This window comes from Chaetura pelagica, unplaced genomic scaffold, assembly GCF_000747805.2.
Source record: "Chaetura pelagica isolate M959 unplaced genomic scaffold, ChaPel_1.0 scaffold80, whole genome shotgun sequence".
Classification (NCBI taxonomy): domain Eukaryota; kingdom Metazoa; phylum Chordata; class Aves; order Apodiformes; family Apodidae; genus Chaetura; species Chaetura pelagica.
This window is the reverse complement of record NW_009951946.1, coordinates 201,068-223,074: the sequence shown is the minus strand read 5'-3', so window position 1 is coordinate 223,074 and position 22,007 is coordinate 201,068. Positions and strand designations below refer to the sequence as shown.

General features: G+C 36.4%; 1 protein-coding gene across 1 annotated transcript in view; it reads left to right on the top strand.

The window, feature by feature from the left end:
* Positions 1–22,007, top strand: part of GPR64 (G protein-coupled receptor 64) — a 42,560-nt gene that overhangs the window by 10,952 nt on the left and 9,601 nt on the right. Inside the window, exons 3-19 of the mRNA XM_009997131.1 lie at positions 5,276–5,317; positions 6,266–6,274; positions 6,653–6,676; positions 8,623–8,655; positions 9,588–9,629; positions 11,515–11,562; positions 11,865–11,932; positions 12,477–12,550; positions 12,845–12,884; positions 13,013–13,047; positions 14,454–14,536; positions 15,202–15,262; positions 15,724–16,457; positions 17,267–17,465; positions 17,799–17,955; positions 20,958–21,101; positions 21,323–21,445. Coding sequence (XP_009995433.1) covers positions 5,276–5,317; positions 6,266–6,274; positions 6,653–6,676; positions 8,623–8,655; positions 9,588–9,629; positions 11,515–11,562; positions 11,865–11,932; positions 12,477–12,550; positions 12,845–12,884; positions 13,013–13,047; positions 14,454–14,536; positions 15,202–15,262; positions 15,724–16,457; positions 17,267–17,465; positions 17,799–17,955; positions 20,958–21,101; positions 21,323–21,445 — 1,916 coding nt within the window. The remainder of the gene's footprint in view (positions 1–5,275; positions 5,318–6,265; positions 6,275–6,652; positions 6,677–8,622; positions 8,656–9,587; positions 9,630–11,514; positions 11,563–11,864; positions 11,933–12,476; positions 12,551–12,844; positions 12,885–13,012; positions 13,048–14,453; positions 14,537–15,201; positions 15,263–15,723; positions 16,458–17,266; positions 17,466–17,798; positions 17,956–20,957; positions 21,102–21,322; positions 21,446–22,007) is intronic.

The following is a 22,007-nucleotide window of genomic DNA, read 5'->3' as shown; positions in this document are numbered from 1 at the left end:
AATTGGTGGATTTTAGAACAGTACCATTTTGAAATTTCACTGTTTGGGCTACCCAGTTCTGTTCATGAGCAAGTCCTGAGAAACGTGTTCATGCCAGGCATTTTCATATGAGTGTGTTTTAGTAATGTTGAATACAAATGGATGGTAGCTGCTGGACAATACTGGTAAATGATGTAATAGGTACTGGTAACTGTTGTTTGTGAGAATGTTTAGAATATAATTTGTATAAATGTAAAAATGCAGCATGGAATCAACTTAATATAAAATGGTTTTGTTATAAGTCAGAAAGTGATATTATGCATCTGTTTGGAATGAAAAATTCTACTGTGGCATTTCTGGTAGGACTTTTTAATGCAACTCAATTCCCTTGACTAAATCAGTTGAATTTTTGGTGAAAAAGCTTTCAGCACTAAGTTTGCTGCCCAATCTTATTTTGGAAATCTAATTTTTATTAATTTCCTGGTATTTTTGCATCCAATTGTCAATCAAAACTCATCAGCAATACAGAGTCATGGTTATCTAATGTCATTCTGTGGTGTCAGCCGAGTACTGTGGCTCAGGGAGACCAAATTCCACAGCCACCAAGTTGTCCCTTGGAATTATTACATTTGGATTCTGCTGTTCATCTATTTGTGAGAGCTGACATGGTCCAGGGTACCTTTATTTTGAAACCATAGTCCTGTCTGATAATACAAACTGTTCTCATTTTTTGCATGTTTTTCAATTAATGCAGGTAAAATTCTAGGCACTTTATTTCATACACCTGTCACCTAGGCCCCAGAATAGATAAATCCATAAATGTATGTTTTTCTGCGTCACTGTTGTCTTGTGCTTCTACAGATTGCCAGGACTGTTGCTGCACTGTAAGTGTTCAGCGCCTATGTTGTATCTGGACTGGACTAGAAAGCAACTGCTCTTGTACTTGGTCACTGTGTTTCCTGAGAGCCAGAGGCCAGCAGGCACCATCTTTCTTGCTGTACCATCCCCTGCCTCTCCACACTCCACAGACTGGGCCGGGTGGTTGTCCATGTAGAAGCTCTAGTTCACTACAGTTCAGACTCTTTTTCTCCTACTAAGAAAGCACTGCAGTTGCTGTCTGAGGCTTGCTCAAAGGATGCTTTCTGCAGAAGCGTAAAGGTGATCATGAAGTGTTAGGTAGAACAGTGTTGGTCAGTAGAAACACTGCTCCCCTGAGACAGGAGGAAGAAGCAGCTGCCAGTAACTTAGTTCTTGGAAGATGTTGTTATCTACAGCCATGTTCTAACTGCTTCTCACTCCTCCACCCTGGAAAAACTGAACTGCTTCTGGCAGAGGGGGTTGCCTGAAGGCAGGTGAATCTAAAGGGTGTTGCCTTTCCAGAAATTTTAAGAGTGTACTGCTCATAGGTTAGATTGGAGGTAGGGAGAAGAAAAAATAAGTTTTTTGTACTTCCAGTTGGAGACAGAATTGTTCATGCCTTAAGGGCTTTTTCTGTATCCAGTGTCTAAGTTACTGAACAAAAGACATGCTATGAGTGACAATGCCTTCAGTGCAGGGACCAGAGCCATCCATTCTTTCTTGACCACTGTGTTACAAAGCCTCCTTCTTCCTTTATTTCCCTGTGGTCAAATAGATTTTTGAATTCTGTCTGCTTGGTGAAACAGCTTCAGCAGGGCATATGGAGACTGTCCTGTCCTAAAACAGTGAGTAGACTGAGAGCTGAGATCTCTCATGCTCAGGAATGCTGTAAGCACAAGGTTGTTTTGTGGACAGGGCTAGGCACTGGTGTCCCTGAGAGCTGTATCAGTTCATGGACATAGTCTTAAGTACTGTTTGTAATGGATTTAGTCTACTACCAGAATGGAGATGGTAAACTTAACCTCATTATGGGAAATGAAGGTTGTCACAATGCAAATACTGGTTCCCACGCAAGCTTTTTGCAGCTGTGGTATAGAGAAATGTAAAGAGTTGCTAAACAGGTTTCATACCAGTGGAACAATTTCCTCTGCCTACACAGATGGGATTGTCAAGTTTTGGCTTAGCTAGCAGTTTGTGTCAGAACAGTGCAAAGTGGTATGAAGACAGTAAGAGACTTGCTCGTTTTGTTTTTAGTGATGCAGGTTAGTAACAGAAATGGGTGCTTATCTCATTTAACGGAGCTGCCTTTTCCTTCACAAAAAAACAAACACCAAAACAAACAGTTCCTGTGGGCACCTCTTCTGTCTCTCTTGCAACAAAACCAAAGAATAATACTAAATAATGTCTTTGCTTATTTATTTGCTGCTTGGATGCTCAGGAATGTTCTCTATTAGAGAAAATGTAGAAAAATATTACTACAATATATAATGTCTTGCTCTGGAATAGGATATAAAGTGTGTTGATTTGATGATCTTAAACTAGCAGTGTTGCAAATAAAAATGCATGGAGGAAATAAGATGAGGTTTCATGTAGGTGAGGATTTTCCTGTGCTTATCAGTAGTAAGCAAACTAAGGGGAAAAAATTTCTGTTAGATTGTAACTAGCACACCTTGAGTTATTTTACTTTCCTTTTTACATTAGGAATATTTTAGATTGCACTTTAATCCTTCTCCAAATAAATACTTTTCACTTTCTTTTCTAGTTCTTAAATAAATACAATGAAGGAGGAGGGTTGGCAAATTTAAGTGAAATTAAGTAATGTATGACAGCCTCTCTCCTTCCCTATTTCTGTGTGGAAAGGTGATTCTGATGAAAGACTTGGTTGGTGAACTTAATGCTGCACCTTGTTCAGTGACAAGTCTCATTCTCATGGGTAATTTCTAGCAACTGTAGGCATGTGAATATTGTGCTGTAAGAGAAGTCGTGGCTAGATTTGTGTCCAGAAAAAAGTGCCCCTCAGATTATGCATGCTATTATCACTTGCTGCATTTGTGTTTAGCTTATTTTGGTCCCTATACTGCTGGATTTGTTGTTAAAAGCATTTTGCATTTTCAGAATTCCCTATCTTCTTACTAACCTTACACTACTGATTATGTTAGTGGACAATTTTCTTACCTACTTCAGGATCCTATTTGTATTGCTAAAAACTCACTAAGCAGATTGAAGGGATATGGAAGAGAGGCAATTCAGTTAGTGTACAGTCACTGTGTCTATACGGACTCCTCAAGAGTATGTGATAAAGAACTTAAGGTCAGATTCCCCACGCAGATTTTTTTTATCTTCTACTGGGCAGAAGAAGCAGTTTGGTGGGCTTTTATGTGAGATGCTGCATACTTCAAGAGGTGGGTTCCTTCTGAGAATTTAATTTCCGCCAAGGCCCTTTGGTTGGAGATAAGGGTTTTTGCACAAAGTTGTAAGACTTAGTAAGACAGGACTAGTGGCAGGTACATTTTTGGAAATGGAATTCACTTCCTTTGGTAAGAAAGCCAGTTTTCCTTCTAGGCAAACATGCAGAAGGGTATTTTCTTCTCTAACCAAAAGCCCACTTAATGTAGAATTGTCTCAGTTATTTTTGTTCCTTCCATTCTACCTTAAAAAGCTATTTACTGTTTAAACAATACAGAACATTTTTATCTGACTTGCTGCTTCAGTTCTGTGCATTATTTAAAAGTTGGTACTGTATCTAAAGGATCTTCCCTAATCCCACACTAGACGTTAAGAAAAAAGTTCTATAGGTGCCGTAATACCTCAGCACTGTGAAGGGTTAAAGTAGCAACACTTAAGAGCTCTAGAACACAAACCTTACAGAATCATGTATTTTGACTGGACTTAACCATGTAGGAAAGTCCTAATTTTCCTGAAAAGTGACTGTAAAAATTAAGGTTATAGCCAGTTTTTAATAATCTTTGAAGTTCATACAGTGCTGAATGTTAAAAAGAAAAATTGTATTTCTCTGTGGGCAGAATCTTAGAGACCTCTTGCTTCTTTCAGGGTGTTGAACACAGGTCTGGTAAGCATAGGCCAAACCACAACACAGCACCAGAAGTCAGTCTTATCTTTGGTGTAAGAAAGACATCCTTCCTTCAAGTGGTCTGCCATTTCAAGAGGATTTTGTGCCTGTTCAGATGTAAACTCCCAGGCATCAGAGGTGAAAACTGCTCTAGGCAACTGCCCAAGTTCTTTCACATAACCTGCTACCCAGGAATTTGCTGCCTCGGAGCACTTTACAGTGTGCCATCCCCAAATGATTGGTTACTGGAGGTCCCAAATAGATTTGAATTTGGATCACTGGATCCAGAGGCTGAAAATGGTGTTGCAGACTACTGATGCAAGTATTAAATGAGTGGCATTTTTTAAGGCCCAGGGTGATGTTTTGGGTAGTGACATAGGCTGCAGGGTAAATTTCTAGCCACCTGCCTGTTGCCTTCAGCATGGGAAACACACAGCGTTTGCCTCGGTGGCAGTTTCACAGCAGTGGTCTCGTGTAATTGATCTGCTAGGCCTCCTCATATTGACAGACCAGCCATCTTCTATTCTGGGGAGACTTTAGACACTTGGCTTGCTTGATTATGGTGCATATTTCACATCCGTGTGTGGCCTGTGCAATAGCTTCAATCTTCAGATCTACACCTTGATCAAGCCCCATCTGTATGTTACATGGGCCCCTTGAGCTAGAAATATGTCACAGTTTCATTCCCAATCCAGGTCGACCTGTGCTGCTTAATTTCTGGCAGCCTGATCTATCTGCTCATTGTTTAGATGTTCTCTGGTGGTACAACTCTTGGGCATGTGAGCATATACATGATGTATAAGTAGCATCATGATGTAGATGTATTCTCAAAGTACATCTCATGCAATTTGTAAATATGTATGGACTAAAGTATCCCTGTCTTCCCCAACTCTCCAGGCACCCTGGTTATTTTTGGTTTAATTTATCTGCTTTTCTTTATATTAAGAAAATTTCCCTTCTCAAATAATTAATCAGCATTTCTCTTCCACATTTTTTCAAAAATAGCTGTGTGAAAGTACCATTGTGTTACATTTTTGTTTGCTACTATATAGTCTATTTCATCTTCACTCAAGCAAATATTTTGAAAGGTTTTCTGAAGACATTGGCAATGGAAGGGCAGTGGGAAAGCTCACAGCGTTATCTGTGTCTTCCATAAGTATAAAAGAGATAAACTGAGTAAAAAATTGATCTAAAAAAAACTAAACTTGACATACATTTCTTAGTGGATGCAAAGTAGTTTTGCAAATCAGCTTGAACTGAGGTGAGTAGCACATCTAAAATGGTTCTGTTTAAAAAAGTGTGTGTACATATGCATGCGTACAAATATATATAAAACTGAAATGCCTAAAAAATCTTTTTCCTTTGTAGTTGAAACTACTGCTACGTTGCCTGGCAGAGAACACTTGACAGGTACATGGGGGTGCTGTGTAATTTTTTCCCATTTTTCTTGTGTTTGAGAAAGTGCATAGAAGATTGCTGCTGCTGTTGCTTTATAATTCATGGAGGTAGTTAAGAATATGTACATATCTGCAAATTAATTATCGATATAATCCTATCTATATAATTAGCATATTTCATGGTGCAAATAGCATCAGTAATTTTCCAGAGAAAATCCAGTCATCGTTGAGATGACTCCGATTCACCTTTCATTGCAGAAATTATATTTACACTTATCGTTTGGAAAGAAGCTCTTACTAGTTTTCAGTAAGGCAAGCAAAATAGCCTGAGCAAGGAATAATGTGAGTGATTATCATTTTAGAAACTCCTTGTTTACTAGGTTTAACCAAAAAGATCTGGTTTTCCATGGAGACTTTTGATATCTCTGACTTAGCTCTTCTACAGCAGTAGGAAAGGTTTTACAGTATGATTAGTGTACTGTAAGTAACATTATAGAATTTTGAGTTTTGAGAGAAGATGCTGAAATGCCTTACATTTTTAAGTAGTGTTTCATATTTGCAGCCAGCTATTCTTTATATATTTCTGTGATAACTGGCACTGTGAAAAAACACTCAGTGAATCAAAGGGATAACTTCCAAATTTCTGTGTGAGCCAGATGTCAAATTTCCAATTTTTTTAAAAATCAAAATACTGACTGTAGCAACATGAAAGATTTAGCAGCTAGTGTTTGCTATAGAAATAGCTGGGTGGCTCCTGTCAAGGTCAGAGGTTCAAACTTGAAATGAATTAGCTTTTTTGTAATGCTGCTTTTTGCAGGATAGAAAAGAGAACAGATATGTATGGGATAAATTTTAAATGGCAATTCTCAGTGTCACTATGCAAAGTCTGAGAAGAGTTCTTCACACCCAGCTACAGCCATCTTGTTACATAAGCTTGATTTCCCTTCCCAGAATTAGCAAGACACTCAGGGTAGGGACGTGGCTTTCAGACTAGACTGGCGCATATGTTGAGTCAGTGACTTTTGTTTTTTTAACATTATACCGTGCAAACTATCCAGTGTTTGTTGAAAAGAAATCGTTTTCAGTGGAGTTCTAGTTGAATCCATTAAAATAATATTTTCTTTAGTCAGAGATTGTAACATCTGCCTTTTTTGAAAACCTGGAGGCGTTCTTCTGATAAGTATGTGTTGCCCTCTTCTGGTGAATGGAATAAATTTTTGCTAATATAAGGAAAGTCTGCTATGTGTAGCTGTGTGTGTCTGAAAATTCATTATAGTCCTTTTTCCCCTCTTTTTTTTTTTTTTTTTTTTTTTTCTCCTGTCTGAAACAAACCCTGCAAATTCAGGAGAATCAGCTGCAACAACCATTTCTGGTAAGAAAATCAGGACTTTACTGATTACTGCAATGTGTATTATTTCCTGTTAGACAAGTCTGCTGTTATCTGAGGCAATGCAGAAAATCCGTTATGTGAGTTCCAACACTTAATGTTTTGATTGTTTATTTTTTAAAGATTAGAATTTTTCTTAATTCTACCTTGTAATGAAATAGCTTACCTTATAGGATCACTCATGGTTTGCAGCAGTGATGCTTAGGGATGAAAGAGGTGGAAGTTGCTCAATTAAGAGCCTTTTGTCCAGTAACCTAAACAGTGAACAGTTTGCTTAGATGACAGAGGAGGAACAGTGAGAGAACTCCCCTACATCTCCTCCCACCCTCACAGGTGTGCAGACGTCTTTCCATGCAGTGTGGTATCCTTCATGCATACACACACGGGCACACACACACACAGACATGAGACATTAACTGCTGGCACCAGAGGTAGTGAAGATCATCCTTGAAAACATTTTTTTAAAATGTAGAATGCAGCCAAACAGAAATAACTGTGTTCAAGACAGTTGCTTTCTTGCTTAATGGATATATCATGTGTTGGAGAAAAGAAGTAATACATACACAAACACACATGCTTTTGTTCTTTTACAGATACAGTCTTTTTCTGGGAATGGTTCATCTTTAACAAGAGCAGCTGATTCAGTATTTGATGTAGATTATACCAAGCCAAATAATACAGATGAAGCCAGTGCTTAGTTTTCACACTGATTCCATGTATTTTGGCTGCTTTTAGTTGCATAGGGAAATCAGTTGTCTTCAGGATTCTTGCTGAAGAACCAGATATGCTTAGCTTTTATTATGTGTATGGAACTAAGAGGGCACTTTTCAAACAGCTGAAGATGGCTAGTCTAGTTGAAATAAATATATCAGAAAGAAAAGCTCCCTTTCTGTGTAATGGAGTAGGTAGCTTTATTTTTTCCTTGATATGCAACTGTCTTTATGCAGAGTCACTGAGTTTCTTTATTATACCTAAGATACTATTTTTACAAATGACAGTGTCGCTTTTAGTGAAGAAAATTGGAAAGCAAAATGTTCTTCTGTTATGAATTTGCTCTGGCCTATTTTTAAAAGGGCACAAAGTTGTCATATTGTAGTGGTATAAAGTGGTACTGTAATCACTTTGTATTCCTGTGCTGACACCAGAATATGGTTACTAAGCACATCCTTCCTGAGTAATCTTTAAATTTTCTTCTATTGTTTTAATGTAATTTTCTATTTTCTTTTGATGTAGCTGAAAAAACCTTGCATCCTCACTGCATTTTATTTATGTATGGGGCCGTTCTCCACATTGGTTACTGACAAAAATAGCTTTTTTTGGAGAGGCAGTTTGCCAAACCCAGTGTGTCATCTCTGCTCATGATTGTTGTCAGTTGAAGGAAAAAGCCATTGGGCCCAAGCAGTTATTGCTATTGGATATGCCAAATTCATCTGCATCTTCTAAAAGAATGAAACCAATTAAGAACCTATCTGAAAGAACTCATTTGCCAGCTGTTTTTATTCAGATACTCAGATTTTTGAAATAATGGAAACATGATTTCAAATATTTGTATTGAAATAATGGGAACATTCCTAACAAGCACGGCAGTTGTTCTTAAAATGGAACATATAATTAAATGATGTTCCTGTTTGAAGTTTTGCGTGCTTGATCTTTTTTTCTCCAAAATTTTTTGCAACAAAATATTAATACAGTTTCTACTTATTTTTTGTTTGGTTTTTTTTGGTGGGTTTTTGTGTTTGGTTTTTTTTCTGTGTTTGTTTATTTGTTTTTCCTGTAATCTTCTATGGTTACTTTAATCACCTATCCTATTAATCCTTCAGGCAAGATTTTATTGATGCTTCTCAGATTTATTTAGATTTAGAATTTTGTAGATATCTTACTTTTATATTTTATTTTTATTGGTTTTATTGTTATTAATTTTTATTTTTCAGATATGACTTCAGAGGAGACTACACAAACTGCAGGTGAGAATTAGCATTAAGAGAATAAAGTCTAAAGGGAGATGTTTGCTGCATTCATAAAAGGTTGCTGTTTTTTTTTTTTCTATAACTGCAATTTGTTTAGGTCTGATTCTTTTCTTATGTTATCTTAAACGCTGTATTTATCTCCAGACTTTAAGTCTGCATGGGTAGGGCTTTGAAGTGCATTAACCTGATACTGAGCTGTTAACCTTTCTTTATACTTAAAAATACCACATTACTTACCAAAGCCCAAATTGGTCATACTTATTTTGAGCAAGTGTGGAGTTTTTTGGTATATCTACAGATGGAATGTTTTCTCTACTTTCTGAAACTCTGTATTTTACAGAACTGAAATGTACACACCATTCCTTAAAGACACTTACATGATATAGTCTTGAGATACGTTGCCAAGTAAGATCACTGAAGGCTCGAACAGAAGGACTTGCTACCCTTTTTTTTCCTGTTTGCATTTGAAAACAAGCAGATTCATCCCATATCAGTACAGATTTCTACATGTCTGTGTATGAGCTGGGAATGCTGCTGTTCTTCATAGTTGATGGAGGCAAAGACACATTTTTAGAATATGATTTATCTTATGCTGAAGTGCCCATGTAGAATACGCTAAATGGCAATCACACCTTAAAATCAGCATTTTCTTCGCTGAGTAACAGGGAGCCTCGTGTCACTGGCCCACACGAGAATATAAATATTTGACTGGATGGATGTCCCTCTGAATGCTGCTGTGCTGAATTTCCAGTGCTGCAAGTAGCTTAATTCCCTTATAAATGATGATGTGTTTACACTTCTGGGAATACTGAGTCTAAACTAGAAAAAATAAGGAAACTTTTTTTCTTTAAACATATATTTCATAGGCTTTTGACCTTAAAATGGGAAAAGTTAACTTTATAACTTTTGTTGTTGTTTTTTTTTAACAGAAGCACTCAACATCACTGATTATTACTCCACCATAACACCAGGTAGGATTCATATTGCGCCCCTGATCTTTTATGGGTCTCACAGTTGTAAGGATATGTGAGTTCCAGAAGCCTGCTCCTAAATATTTTTAATAGGATTTTTTTTTTTTTTTTGGTTTTATGTTGTGTCATGCTAGCAGTTTGTCCTACTTTGCATTGATCTCCAGTCTGGTAGAAGGTCTAACTCTGCACTGCTTGTCTAGATGGCCATATAGACGAGTTTGGTTATTTTCTGTCGTAGCAGCTGATTACCACAAGGATGTAAGAAACACAATCTCAGGGACCATCTTTGCTTTAAAAAAACCCAAAACCCACCACTTTATACTTTTTAGTAGACTGAAGGAGACTGAATCCAGTCATGATGCTCTCGTGGCAGGTCCACTCTATAGGAGCAGCCTGGATTCTTTTATTATGTTTTTATTATCCATGTAGGAGCCTCGTAGACCAGTTAGAAGGTATTTGCACTGAATTACTGCAAGCAGTAGAAAAACTGGCTTTGAGCCATAGTGGCTAGTATAGTTTAACACTGTGAAAGTGACCTGCAGGAAGGTTGCAGCTATGTTGTCTGATTATCTCTGGGGACTGGGAACACTTGTGATTTTTCATCAGTCTTTTCTCCTCCGTGCTGCTTATCTTGTGCATTTCAGTGGCATGCAGAGATTCTAGGCAAGGCTAGGTGGCACACAAATGGGTGCTCTGTAAAGAAAAAAAGGCTGATGTTGCTCTTTTGTGTCACTTCTGGGTTTTGTATTGGCATTTAAAAATGGTGTTGTTCCTTACATAGTTAATAATTTTGACAAGTTTGGTTATTTATGAACACTTTATTTCTTTTAGGATATTTTTTTTTTTAATGGTGATATAGTTTTTGTAGCTGTTTCACTGACAGCTGCCAACAAAAAAGGGAAGGCAAATGTATGTGAATCTAAAACTGCTGTCTGAAAAAAAAATAAATTCTAATAATTTGAATGTTGGCCCTGGCTCACAATCCATACCCTTTGATTCTGTTTGTTGATGGTGATAAAATTGCTGGAGCATCAGACTGTAACAGGCAAATATTTGTACCACAGAAAAAGTAAAAAAAAAAAAGTATAATTAAATTCCCATCTTATTTGTTACTAGCTAATAATAAAAGCAGAGTAAATTCTTATACCAAGATGTGTTTATTTTGAACCATTTTGCCATTCCTCAGTTTAACGGAAGAGTCTGTTTAAGTAATGTAAGAAAGTTGTGCTGCCACATTGTTTTGAACAAGTGTCAGAGTTTTGTCTTGAATCCAAATATCTTTTGAGTCCTTTATTTTGATTTTATACAACAGTGCTACCTGTTGTATAGTTAATTAATTTAGGATCAGCATTATCTCTTTGCAGTGCAGGTAGTATTAAAAATAAGGTAGCAGCCAAAAGCTTGCTGTAGCTAACTGAAGACATGTTCTACTAGATGACAGTAAACATGTTTGCTATCATAATAGTTTGAATTCTATTATGTAGAACAGTTTTAGTTTGTCATGATCATAAATAACCATAGTAGATAAACTCCTACTTAGTGATTGAATACTGTGGTATTTGAAGAGCTTATTTATGATATGTTGATTTCTATTTGATTTTGATTTTGATTTAAAAGAGACAGACCACTTGCCTATAAGTCTTTTGTGGAAACTTACAAAAAAATTATTCAAAATTAATCAAAACCAGCATGTTTCACTACTAAGTCTTGAAAAATATCATGGTAAGTACCCTAGAGAAGTGAAGCCTAGACAGTATCTGAAATATTTTTGAAAGGTAAATACCTTTACATTTGAAACATTTAAATTACTCTAAAGATACATGTTTGTCATTATTGGTTTAACTTTTTTACTCACTGGGTTTTCTTTTTCTCAAAAAAATTATAGCAGGAGAAACCATTTTATGCAACATAACACCTGTCTGTAATTATTCAGGTTAGTGATTTTCTTTTTCCTTTTTTTTTAACATAAAAACCATGTCCTACTATTTTCTGTTCTGAGTAATGAGGTAACTTGTAGTTGCTATGTAAAAGCTAGTTCTGTAATACATTTTCTTGTGAATTCAGAGAGATTTTGTATAGCTTGTAAAAATTAATATAAAATGTGTGTGGGGAGGGTGTTTATATAAAAGTGATGAGAATTATAAACCTCATGAAACAGTGAATTTTAAAATTCTCAATTTTATGTCTTGTGGTTTAGTGTTGATTTTCTTAACTTCTTTTTCCTTTTGGTTTTAGTTTTCTATGTGGGCACAGTAAGACTTCAGGTGACTGAGGAAAGTAACACGTCACTAAATGTAGAAATAGTAAGTGCTCTCTCTTTTAATACTTTATTGTAAAGGAGGCTGAACATATATATATAGCCTTATATATGTGTATATATATGTGTGTATACATATACATCATTAGATCATTCCTACCATGTCTTTCATCTCAGTTCATAGCTTTTTACTCCCAGGATTCTATGTTGTGTGTTACTTCTGTCTGTTATGCGGCTCGTCCCATTGCTGCACTTACAGTTATGAAGTTTCTTCAGTGTCTGGTTTAAGCTGTCTCTTTTGCAAACTAAGCCAAGTTCCTCTTTTTCTAACATGAGATATGGTGAAATCACTGTCACTGTCCTCTTTCACAAATCAGATCACATGATTTGCTCTGTACTAGATAAGCCAATTCCTTCCATTAAGTTGTGACAACAATGCAATGGTAAATATTTGCTGAAGTGTATTTATGAGAAAAAGTGTTTCTTATCTTTGGAATTTCTGACTCTAAAAATTGTGAAATTAACGTGTTTCTTTCAAGGCTAAAAATTACTGGTTTTACTTAAATCGGGGAATTTTTTTTTTCTAACAGATTAATAACACAGCCATCAACAAACAAGTTACAAAATTACTTGCAATTTCAGCACCTTCCCCACAAGAATTGAGGTAAGTAATCATGAAAAAGGATTGAAATCTTTGATATATTTGAAAAAGGTCTGTCATCTCTGATGGCAGATGTGTAAACTTGATTTGTGTAGTGACTAATAGAAAGCAACTTTTAAAATGTTTAATCCTTTGAAAAGTGGTTTTACAATATTAGAATTGGCATAATTTTAAAAAGGTCACTGATAACTGGTAAAGTTGTGTTTTCTCAGTACTTGTTATTTTTATTATATTGTTGTAATTGTCTTCAGAAGCTTAACTAGAAACCCTCTGTAATGGTAATTTTTTATTTTAAAGAGTTTCAGAGTTCAACAAAACCCTGCAAGCACTAAGTGAGGTAAGATGACTAATTGTTCTTACTGTTTGGAAAACTTTTTTCCAACTTATCTGATAATGTTGTTGTCTGAGTATCAATCCTCTTTTTTCCTGACAAAATATTTTTTTTGTTTTTACTTGTCATTGCAGTCCTCTGTTATGAAATGCAGCACTGAAAACCAAAGGTTTGTTGTTAATTTTTTAAACACTGATATATTTAAAAGCTCATATAGTGTCTTGTGGTGTATCAAGTATGAATGGCTACGTCCAGAAGTAAACCCAAGATTTCTGGGAAGCTAAGTTTGAGAAGCAGGCTGCAGAAATATGTATAGGCTGACAAAGAAATTCTGATCCCATTATTCTCCTAACATTAGTGGCTTTCTGGGTTGTGGTTTTTTTTAGATTTTATTTTTTTTAAACTGAACTGTATTGCTTTTCATTGATCTTCTGGTGAAGCTCAGGCTTGCTTGTCATATTTCTTCGACATGTTAGCTTAGTCATACAGCAATGTAATGACTAAGGATATGGGATTTGGCGGCATTAGACTTCCAGAGGTTGTGAATGCAATGCAATCTTTCTAAGGGGATTGCTTCTGACATCTCAAGTTGCTGTTCTTTGGCTTGGGAAACCAGCCATCCTCAGGGTAGGGGAAGCCTGAGATCATAACCAGTTCAGAGTCTGGAAGCCCTGGCATATCAAAATAGCAAGGCTGCTCCACAGAGTTGAACATGGAAATCCTGAAATGTAGATAATGTCTGTCAACTTAATTGCTATTCACCACTGAATTGCTAGTCATTTAAACTGAACAGCTTGGAAACACTATGTTCTAAAACAAAATGTGGAACTTAATTTCTCCAAATACTTGAATTTGGTGTTTGTCTTCCAGAGTTAGGATGAAAGAAAAGTCCAAAACACTCAAATAGTAATAGACAGAAAGTCATATCTCACCTTCCTGTCACATACTGGCAGTAGTTAGGGTACTCTTTTAATTCTTGTAAGCTGGAAAGAAGCTTGAATTCATCTTTTTTATGTGTTGCCTTTTCATTCACCTGTGTGTTTTGAGTTTGCTGAACGAGAATAATTCCAACTGTAGTTTTGTTAGGCCATAATGTGTAAATACATAGTTACATGTTTATGTGAGTCATTTAAGTTCTCTAGGAAGCCAAAAGTGAGAGCATTGGCTTTCCCCAGACGATGAAGGTTTCATATACACTGACAGAGATATTTACTAGTTACTCTCTGGAGTTGCTGTACAGTAACAGTGGAGATTACATTATTACCTTTACAAAATTATCAACTCTTAATGGCTGACATTAATTAGGGAGGAGCCCATCTAAGAATCAATGGTTTCTATAGAGGAAAGAGAAAATAAGCTGCCACAAACTGTATTGCTCTTAATATTTGTAGCCTGGTGTAGGATTTCATGTGCATTTTAAATATCCCCAAATCTGAAAGAGCCTAGGAAAAATGTGCTGTCACACTTAAAATTTGTGCTAATTTGCTTTCACCTAGCATTTTGTATTAGGTTCATGTGCTGTAAAGATGAGGCAGATCTGCTTCTTGAGTCTACAGCTTTTTCTTCTCATTATAGCGTGTACTGCAATTTTATAATGAAGCTGGCGGACAGAGAGAATGTAAGCAGTTTAAGAGACAAAACGGAAATAATCAAGCTTGGTAAGTTATGCTTTAAACACAGTCTCATCACAGGTACCCTATCAGATTAAATTTCATATCTTCACATCTGACCTCCAAGTAGCCAAAATAAAAGATTTATACTTTTAAAAATAAAAAATATAAATTAAACAATATAACCATAAGAAAAATGCAACTTTCCAATGTTTGGGTGGAGAGGTGGAAAATAGAAATATGTTTTGAAAAACTTTGGTATAAAATCCCTGACTACCTTAATAAAAAAAGAATTTGAAAGGATTGGCTATAAAATGACTTGAGAACATAAATGTGTTACTGAAATGCCAATCTGAACGAAAACATTTTTAAAGTAGCCAAGCTTTCTTAGTGATATTGTAATAGTATGGATTGGTGATTCACATCATTTTTCTCTGTTTCAAAAGATGTAACTTTGCATTTTGATTTGTTTATAATGACAAAAAGAAAAACCTGTACTTCTCAGACACTGATCAAAAATCTGGGGGTATTGCAGTATTCTGACTGGCCAGAGTCTGTTTTGCAAATATCATTTCAGAAAAAAAGAATAATTATGCAATATACAGTATTATTTAAAAATATAAAACACATGCTTGTTTGAATATCCTGCTTAACAGTATTAGCAATTTTTGTGCTTCAGGGTAAACTAGGTTAATGCTTCTTTGTCATCTCAGAACGGTGCTGCTGTTCATCACTGAAGTATTGTTCCTTGACTGCTGAAGAATTACGAATGTAGTAAGTAAAAATACAACATGTGATTTGCTTATTTTCTAAATTTCCTAGTGCATTAACAGAGTCACCTGCTGTTGTTGTAGTATAATAGCCAGGAAGGACTCTGTAAGAACAACCTGACATGCATTTTTCTGTATAGCTCCATCCCTATTCCTCCTCCCCTCCCCTTTTTTTATTTTGATGGAAGTAGCTTTTGTGTTCAGCATCAGGCCAGAATAGGCAGCAAAGGCAGTAGTGGTATTTATAGACTGGATAGTTAATAACTACAGCAAAACAGAATGTTGGAATGCTGAAAATATTACAAAATTGTTACAAGAGCATGAAACATCCAATAAGATTTAAAAATTTACAGTATTGGTACTATGACCATGTAATTTGTATATATTACTCTGTTAGAACTAATTTTCTTTAAAATATAAGCTATGTTAAATTCTATGCTTTTTTGTTTTTGTTTTTTTTTACAGTACTATACAAGTGCCGCCTCATACTATTTGGGTTCCTTTCCCTCATTTTCCTTCTCTCCCTAAAAAGACTTATCCCCAGTCTAATACTTTTACTTCCCCTACTACACTTTCCACCAAACAAAGCCCCACAAGTACACCACTGATGTCACCGTTCACAGACATTTATTCTCCTGAAACTGTGTCCACATCTCACACTACAGTTCCTCTCTCTGAAACTTCTGCCACATCTACTACTGAAACTTCTGTGTCTTCCACCAGTGCTACCTCTACGCTTTCCTCTTCTGAGTCTCTTGCTCAACCTGCCATTTCCACTTTTCCTTCTAATAAATCTGTCACTGCTTCCACAACTGCAACAAAATCTGCCACTAATGCCGCTTTCTCAATTAAATCTGATGCTGCATATTTTAGCAAGCCTATTACAATAATTTCTCCTTCTGTAGATCTCAGTAAACATTCCACAGTTTCCTCTTCTGAGCTTCCCCCAAAACCTTCAATAGCAATTCCTCCCATGGAGACTACCACCAAATCTATTGCACAAAATCATCTTGCTACAGAGTCAACCCAACCTATTTCTGGTAACAAAAAAATTACTACAGCACCTTTACAGCACCTTCCTCTTACGCCTTTCCCAACAACTTTGACCCCTACCGTTGGTCCTATCAACCACTCTGTCTCAGCTTCTCATCCTCATGCCAGCGCTGCAGTCCATGGTAGCATAATTCATGGGAGCACAGGTAAATATGACAAGTAAAATGATGATTTAATTATTATTTTTTAAAAATTTGAATGCCATGAACAGAATTTGCTTTTAAACTGCATTAAACAAGAACATGTATCTGAGCTCTGACTTCCCAGTTACTGTGAAAGACCTAAGACAACTCTCATGAGGTGTATACTTATTTGAAAATACATTCTCATGTTTTTTGGCCGTGATGAGTTATACCTTGCCCTACAAATTGCTTGGTAACTGTGATAGATAGGTACTGTGCTAAGTTCCCAGTAGGTATCTTTAGCAGAAAAAATTAAGTCACAGACTTAGCTATTTTTTTACTAAGCTAGCATTTAAATATTGCAAATTAGGGTTGGATCTTACTTAAAATATTGTTATAGATTATAAATATTCTTAATGGCTGTGTATTTTTCTATTAAGATTGTATGCCTCTTTACAAGCTTCTTTTCAAATTACTGATCGTCTCTTGATTTTATTCAACTTTCAGCCATCTTGTGGCTAAAAATAAAAAAATAATACATTATTTAACATCATTAATGGTCTGATGTGAGGAACTTTGTAATCAATAAAAATTGGGATTAATGCTGCCCATGTGAAACCTTGCTTTGTGTTTTCCTAAGATTTAAATTATTGCTATCTGAAAAGTAGTTAGGGAGAAAAGGCGATTCTGTCTCCTACAACATGTTGAAAGACTGTACAAGTTATGATAAGGTTTGCTGGTCAAGAGAACTGCTTAATTTTACTGCTTCTCAAAGCTTACTTTATTTGTTGAACACAAGGTTCAATAAATGCACAACTTTTCTTTTGTCACAGGAAAGATACTCTCAACTACCACGTACACAACTTATGTGCATACCACCACTAGTATGATCACAGCTGAGCAAATCGTGTCCAAAATAGAAAATGATTTAGCAGCTGGAAAAGTAGAGCCAAAAGATGTAGAAAGGATGGTTAGTGAGGTTAGCAAAGTCCTGACTGCCTCTCAACCATTACCACCCCGAATATCTAACAGGTAGGTAATTCTGGCAAGAAATTAGAGGTATGTTGTGTCGATTGTCACAATAAATTGGCTTCAGCAAGTTTCTTTTTTCTCGTAATCATAATCCAAAAGAATGTTTCTTGTTCCTTAATGTACTTGCACAAAACAGGAGTATCATTCTAGTGCTACAGGCTCCACTGTAATATAATGCCATGGAAAACACAGTATTTTTTTGTGTTGACACAACAGTAAACAGTCAGCTGTATTTTAGACTGCACTTGTGTTGCCACTCCATAACCACAATTTGACTGAGTATTTAAGGGGTATGTGCTTGATAATACTAGCTATCTCTTTTTTTCTTTACAGAATTATAAAACTGGTGGATTATATTGGCTTAAAACTGAACTTTCCAGCAACATCTGCTGATTTTGCCTCCCCTTCCTTGGCTCTGGCAGTTGTCAAGACCAATAGCATCCGCTCCAACCAGATGTCTTTTGCTGTCAAGGACTCAGCTGATCTCCAGGTTAAACATCAATAATTATAAATGCAAACTCTCAAACATTTATTTTAAAATATTTATTATTTTATATTTATATGTAACATGAGTTTGTTCTGTGGTTATGTCATAATTCAGAGGGCTGGAGCACCTCTCCTGTGAAGACAAGCTGAGACAGTTGAGGTTGTGCAGCCTGGAGAAGAGAAGGCTCCGGGAGGACCACATAGCTGCCTTCCAGTACCTGAAGGGGCTGCAGGAAAGCTGGGGAGGGACTGTTTACATGGGCTTGTAGTGAAAGGACAAGGGGTAATTGATTAAAACTGGAAGAGGGGAGATTTAGGTTAGACATTAGGAAGAAACTCTTTCCTGTGAGACACTGGAACAGGTTGTCCAGGGAAGCTGTGGCTATCCCCTCCCTGGAAGTGTTCAAGGACAGGTTGGATGGGGCTTTGAGCAACCTGGTCTAGTGGGAAGTGTCCCTGCCCATGCAGGAAGTTGGAACTAGGTGATCTTTAAAGTCCCTTCCAACCCAAACTATTTCCCAAACTATTCTATGATTCTATGAATTTCAGGAACTATTTTTCATGTTATTTTCAGAGAAAAAATACTTTGTTTTTGAAGCCCTCCATAGTTTTTTCTTTAATTTTATATTGGGTTAATAAGTGTAAATAAGCAACAGACTTAGCAGAAACTGGCATATGACTAGTAATCTGGTAGAGAGGGTACAGCCAGAACACCAGAATGGACAGAGTGCTTGTTGGAATAACTTTGCCTCATAACACCTGAATCATGAGTCACTTAATCACCCCCCCAGTTGTGTTGAAATGTATCAAAGAGTGTTACCAGAAGGCTTCATCTGTTAGAAGCAGGTAAATTGCAAATGGCTCCAGGAATGAATGATTATGTTCCTTGGATAATGACATTCGTACATTTGTCACTCATGACTAGTTGGTCTCATCAAAAAGGAAGTGCTTAGAATGTTTGGATCCACTTTGTATCATCCAGAACCTCCCTCCTGGTTGAGTAAATAATAATATGGAAACCACCAGCCTTGGAAGATTAATCAAGGAGAGGTAGAAAGTTCTGGAAAAAATTTGGCACATTCTTTTATTTCAGAGAAGATACAGCTTAATGTAGCATGAGCCATAAGTTGTAATGAAACTGTTCTGTGATACTGAAATATATATGAAATGTTAACGTTTGAGTTATTTTCTATTTTTTTAGCTATATGCAGTGCATTAATGTGAGCTGACTAGGAGGTAGTAGTGCTGAAAAACAGATATTTGCTAAGTAATGATTTTCTGGAAATCTCATGGCACTGGCAATGAAATACAGAGAATTTTCAACAGGTATCATTAGTTCAAACCAGAGCAACAGGAATGTAGGAATGCCTTTGTGGAAATTATTTGGAATTTCTTTGGTGTCTGTCTAAACCAGTGCTATCCTAGCCTGGGGTATGAGTACTCCAGGGTATGCACATAACAGTCCACTGGGGTGCAGAAAGGAAATATTGTTATATGATTAATACATTAAAAATATTTTTAAAAGTAATGTTTATTCTTTGTTTCGTCCTTTAAAAATTTCTAGTTTTGTGTATGTTTTATAATGTGCATAATGTATTAGTACAGTAGTACATGCACATAACTTATAAATAGATATATTTTGGGGCACATGACCAAACAAATTCAGAGACTACTGGTCTAAACATAAGAGTTAAATAATATTGTTAGGGAACTGTGAGGAGCTCACACTGTTATTCCTATTACAGCCATTCTTTGAATACCCAGATAATTTATTTCTTTAGTTCTACTGATGTTTCACATGTCTCAGGAACTCTGAGGTGATGATATTTGTATTTAAAGTCACTAATGTGCAGCAATAAAATGTTAGAGATTTTGTACTAATCAAAGCTCTCTGTTCTAGAAGTACAAGACAGAAAACTAGGTAGAAGTTCAGGTTTTTTTAAATGTTGGATCACTAAGCACTTGAGATTTGTGAATTGTAGCTTATCCAGTTTATTTTTGCCATTTTTCCAGATGATCATGTAGTTAGGGTTTATGGTCTTAAATTCTGCTTAACCTACTGTAGTAAAAACCTATTGACAAGTAATGGCTATTTACAGTTTTTTTCAGAATTCTGACATACCTCATATGAGGTATAAAAATTACTTGCTTTTCGTAGAATCATAGTATGGTTTGGAAGGGACCTTAAAGATCACCTAGTTCCAACTGCCCTGCATGAGCAGGGACACCTCCCACTAGACCAGGTTGCTCAAAGCCCCATCCAACCTGTCCTTGAACACTTCCAGGGAGGGGGTAGCCACAACTTCCCTGGACAACCTGTTCCAGTGTCTCACCACCATCCTCACAGGAAAGAGTTTCTTCCTAATGTCTAACCTAAATCTCCCCTCTTCCAGTTTTAATCCATTACCCCTTGTCCTTTCACTACAAGCCCATGTAAACAGTCCCTCCCCAGCTTTCCTGTAGCCCCTTCAGGTACTGGAAGGCAGCTATGTGGTCTTCCCAGAGCCTCCTCTTCTCCAGGCTGCACAACCTCAACTTTCTCAGCTTGTCTTCATAGGAGAGGTGCTCCACCCCTGTAATAATCTTTCCCTCCCCCCCTGTGGACTTTCTGCAGGATCTCCATGTCCTTCTTATGTTGGGGGCTCCAGAACTGTCAGGCTCTTATGCTGTCAAATGTTAATCTCCCTACACAATTACATAGACCTACCTAAGATGCTCTTCACCTTTTGCAAATCAGTATTATCCACCCCAGTAATGTGTTCTGTCCCTCTAAGCAAATAGGTAAAGCCAGAGTATTTTCAAGGGTAGGCAGACCTGAAATGAATTGCATCCTTTTCAAGTCTGCAGGTGCTATTTATTTATTGGAGCAGGAGAGCAAGAAGAGTGCAGCAGTGAGTTCCTGACAGTGATTACAGAGTATTTCGAAGTTCTAAACTGAAAATAAGTAATAATTTATTTTTTCTTCAGTGACTGAAATTAAGCATAATCCTTGTATTTATTTTTCAGGTCTTTCTTAATGCACGTAGTGATTTCGATAATCTTGGATCAATTACTCTTCCTTCATCATTGCTGATAAATTTATCCCCTGAAGAACTGAACATGGCTTCTAGAATTATATTCAACTTCTTTAAAAAGACTACTGTGTTTCAGGTATCTTTTCAATCATCTGTTCATAAGGGTTTTAAGCTCAAGCCTAGAGCAAAATAAAATATGAATGGTCTTCTTCCCACAAAACACATTTCAAAACTTCCTGATTTAGAAGTAATTATTTTTGTCCAGTGCTCACTCCACATAACTGAGCTTTTGGGTGCTGTACGCTACTATTGTTTCCTTTAAGATTTTAAAATAGCATTCTTTTTTTGTTGTTCTAGGATCTATCCTTGAAGAATGCATCTTTAATCAGCAATGTTATATCATCGAGTGTTGCTAACCTCACAATTAGAAACTTAAAGACAAATGTTACTATCACTTTACAGACTGTCAGACCTAATCAGGTATGATTTACAATTTACTTATTGGCAGACAAAGTACAATTCTATTGCGTTCGCTGGAGTTTTCATAGAAGAAATAGTGTACTAAGAACACAGATCAGTTGGTTCTTCTTTATATGTGTGGACATTTCATCTCCATCTGGACTTTCAAAATAACTTATCTTCACTTACTTATCACCAATATAAATTTTTGTCTCAAATGGTTTCAGGTAATCTTGCTCTATCACTTATCCATCTAGTTTTTTTATCTTTTCTATCTACCCTCCTATTTCATTCTTCAAAGAATAAAAACTCTTAAATGAAAGTCTGACAGTGGGAGTTGCTACAGAGATGCTTCATTCATTACATTTGTAGGTGCTGCACGGCTAGAAAGCAATTCAAGTCTTTTTTTTCTTAGAGGGAATGTTGTTATTGCTCATATACAGCATCTCTTTCCTAAATGCATGTCAAGGATTAAAATCTTCTATCCCATATCTTAAGAGAATTTAAAATACTGAAATATTATGCACTGAAAAAGTAGGCATTCCACTAATTTACCTGAAGCTTTTTTCAAGAGCTGGCTTAG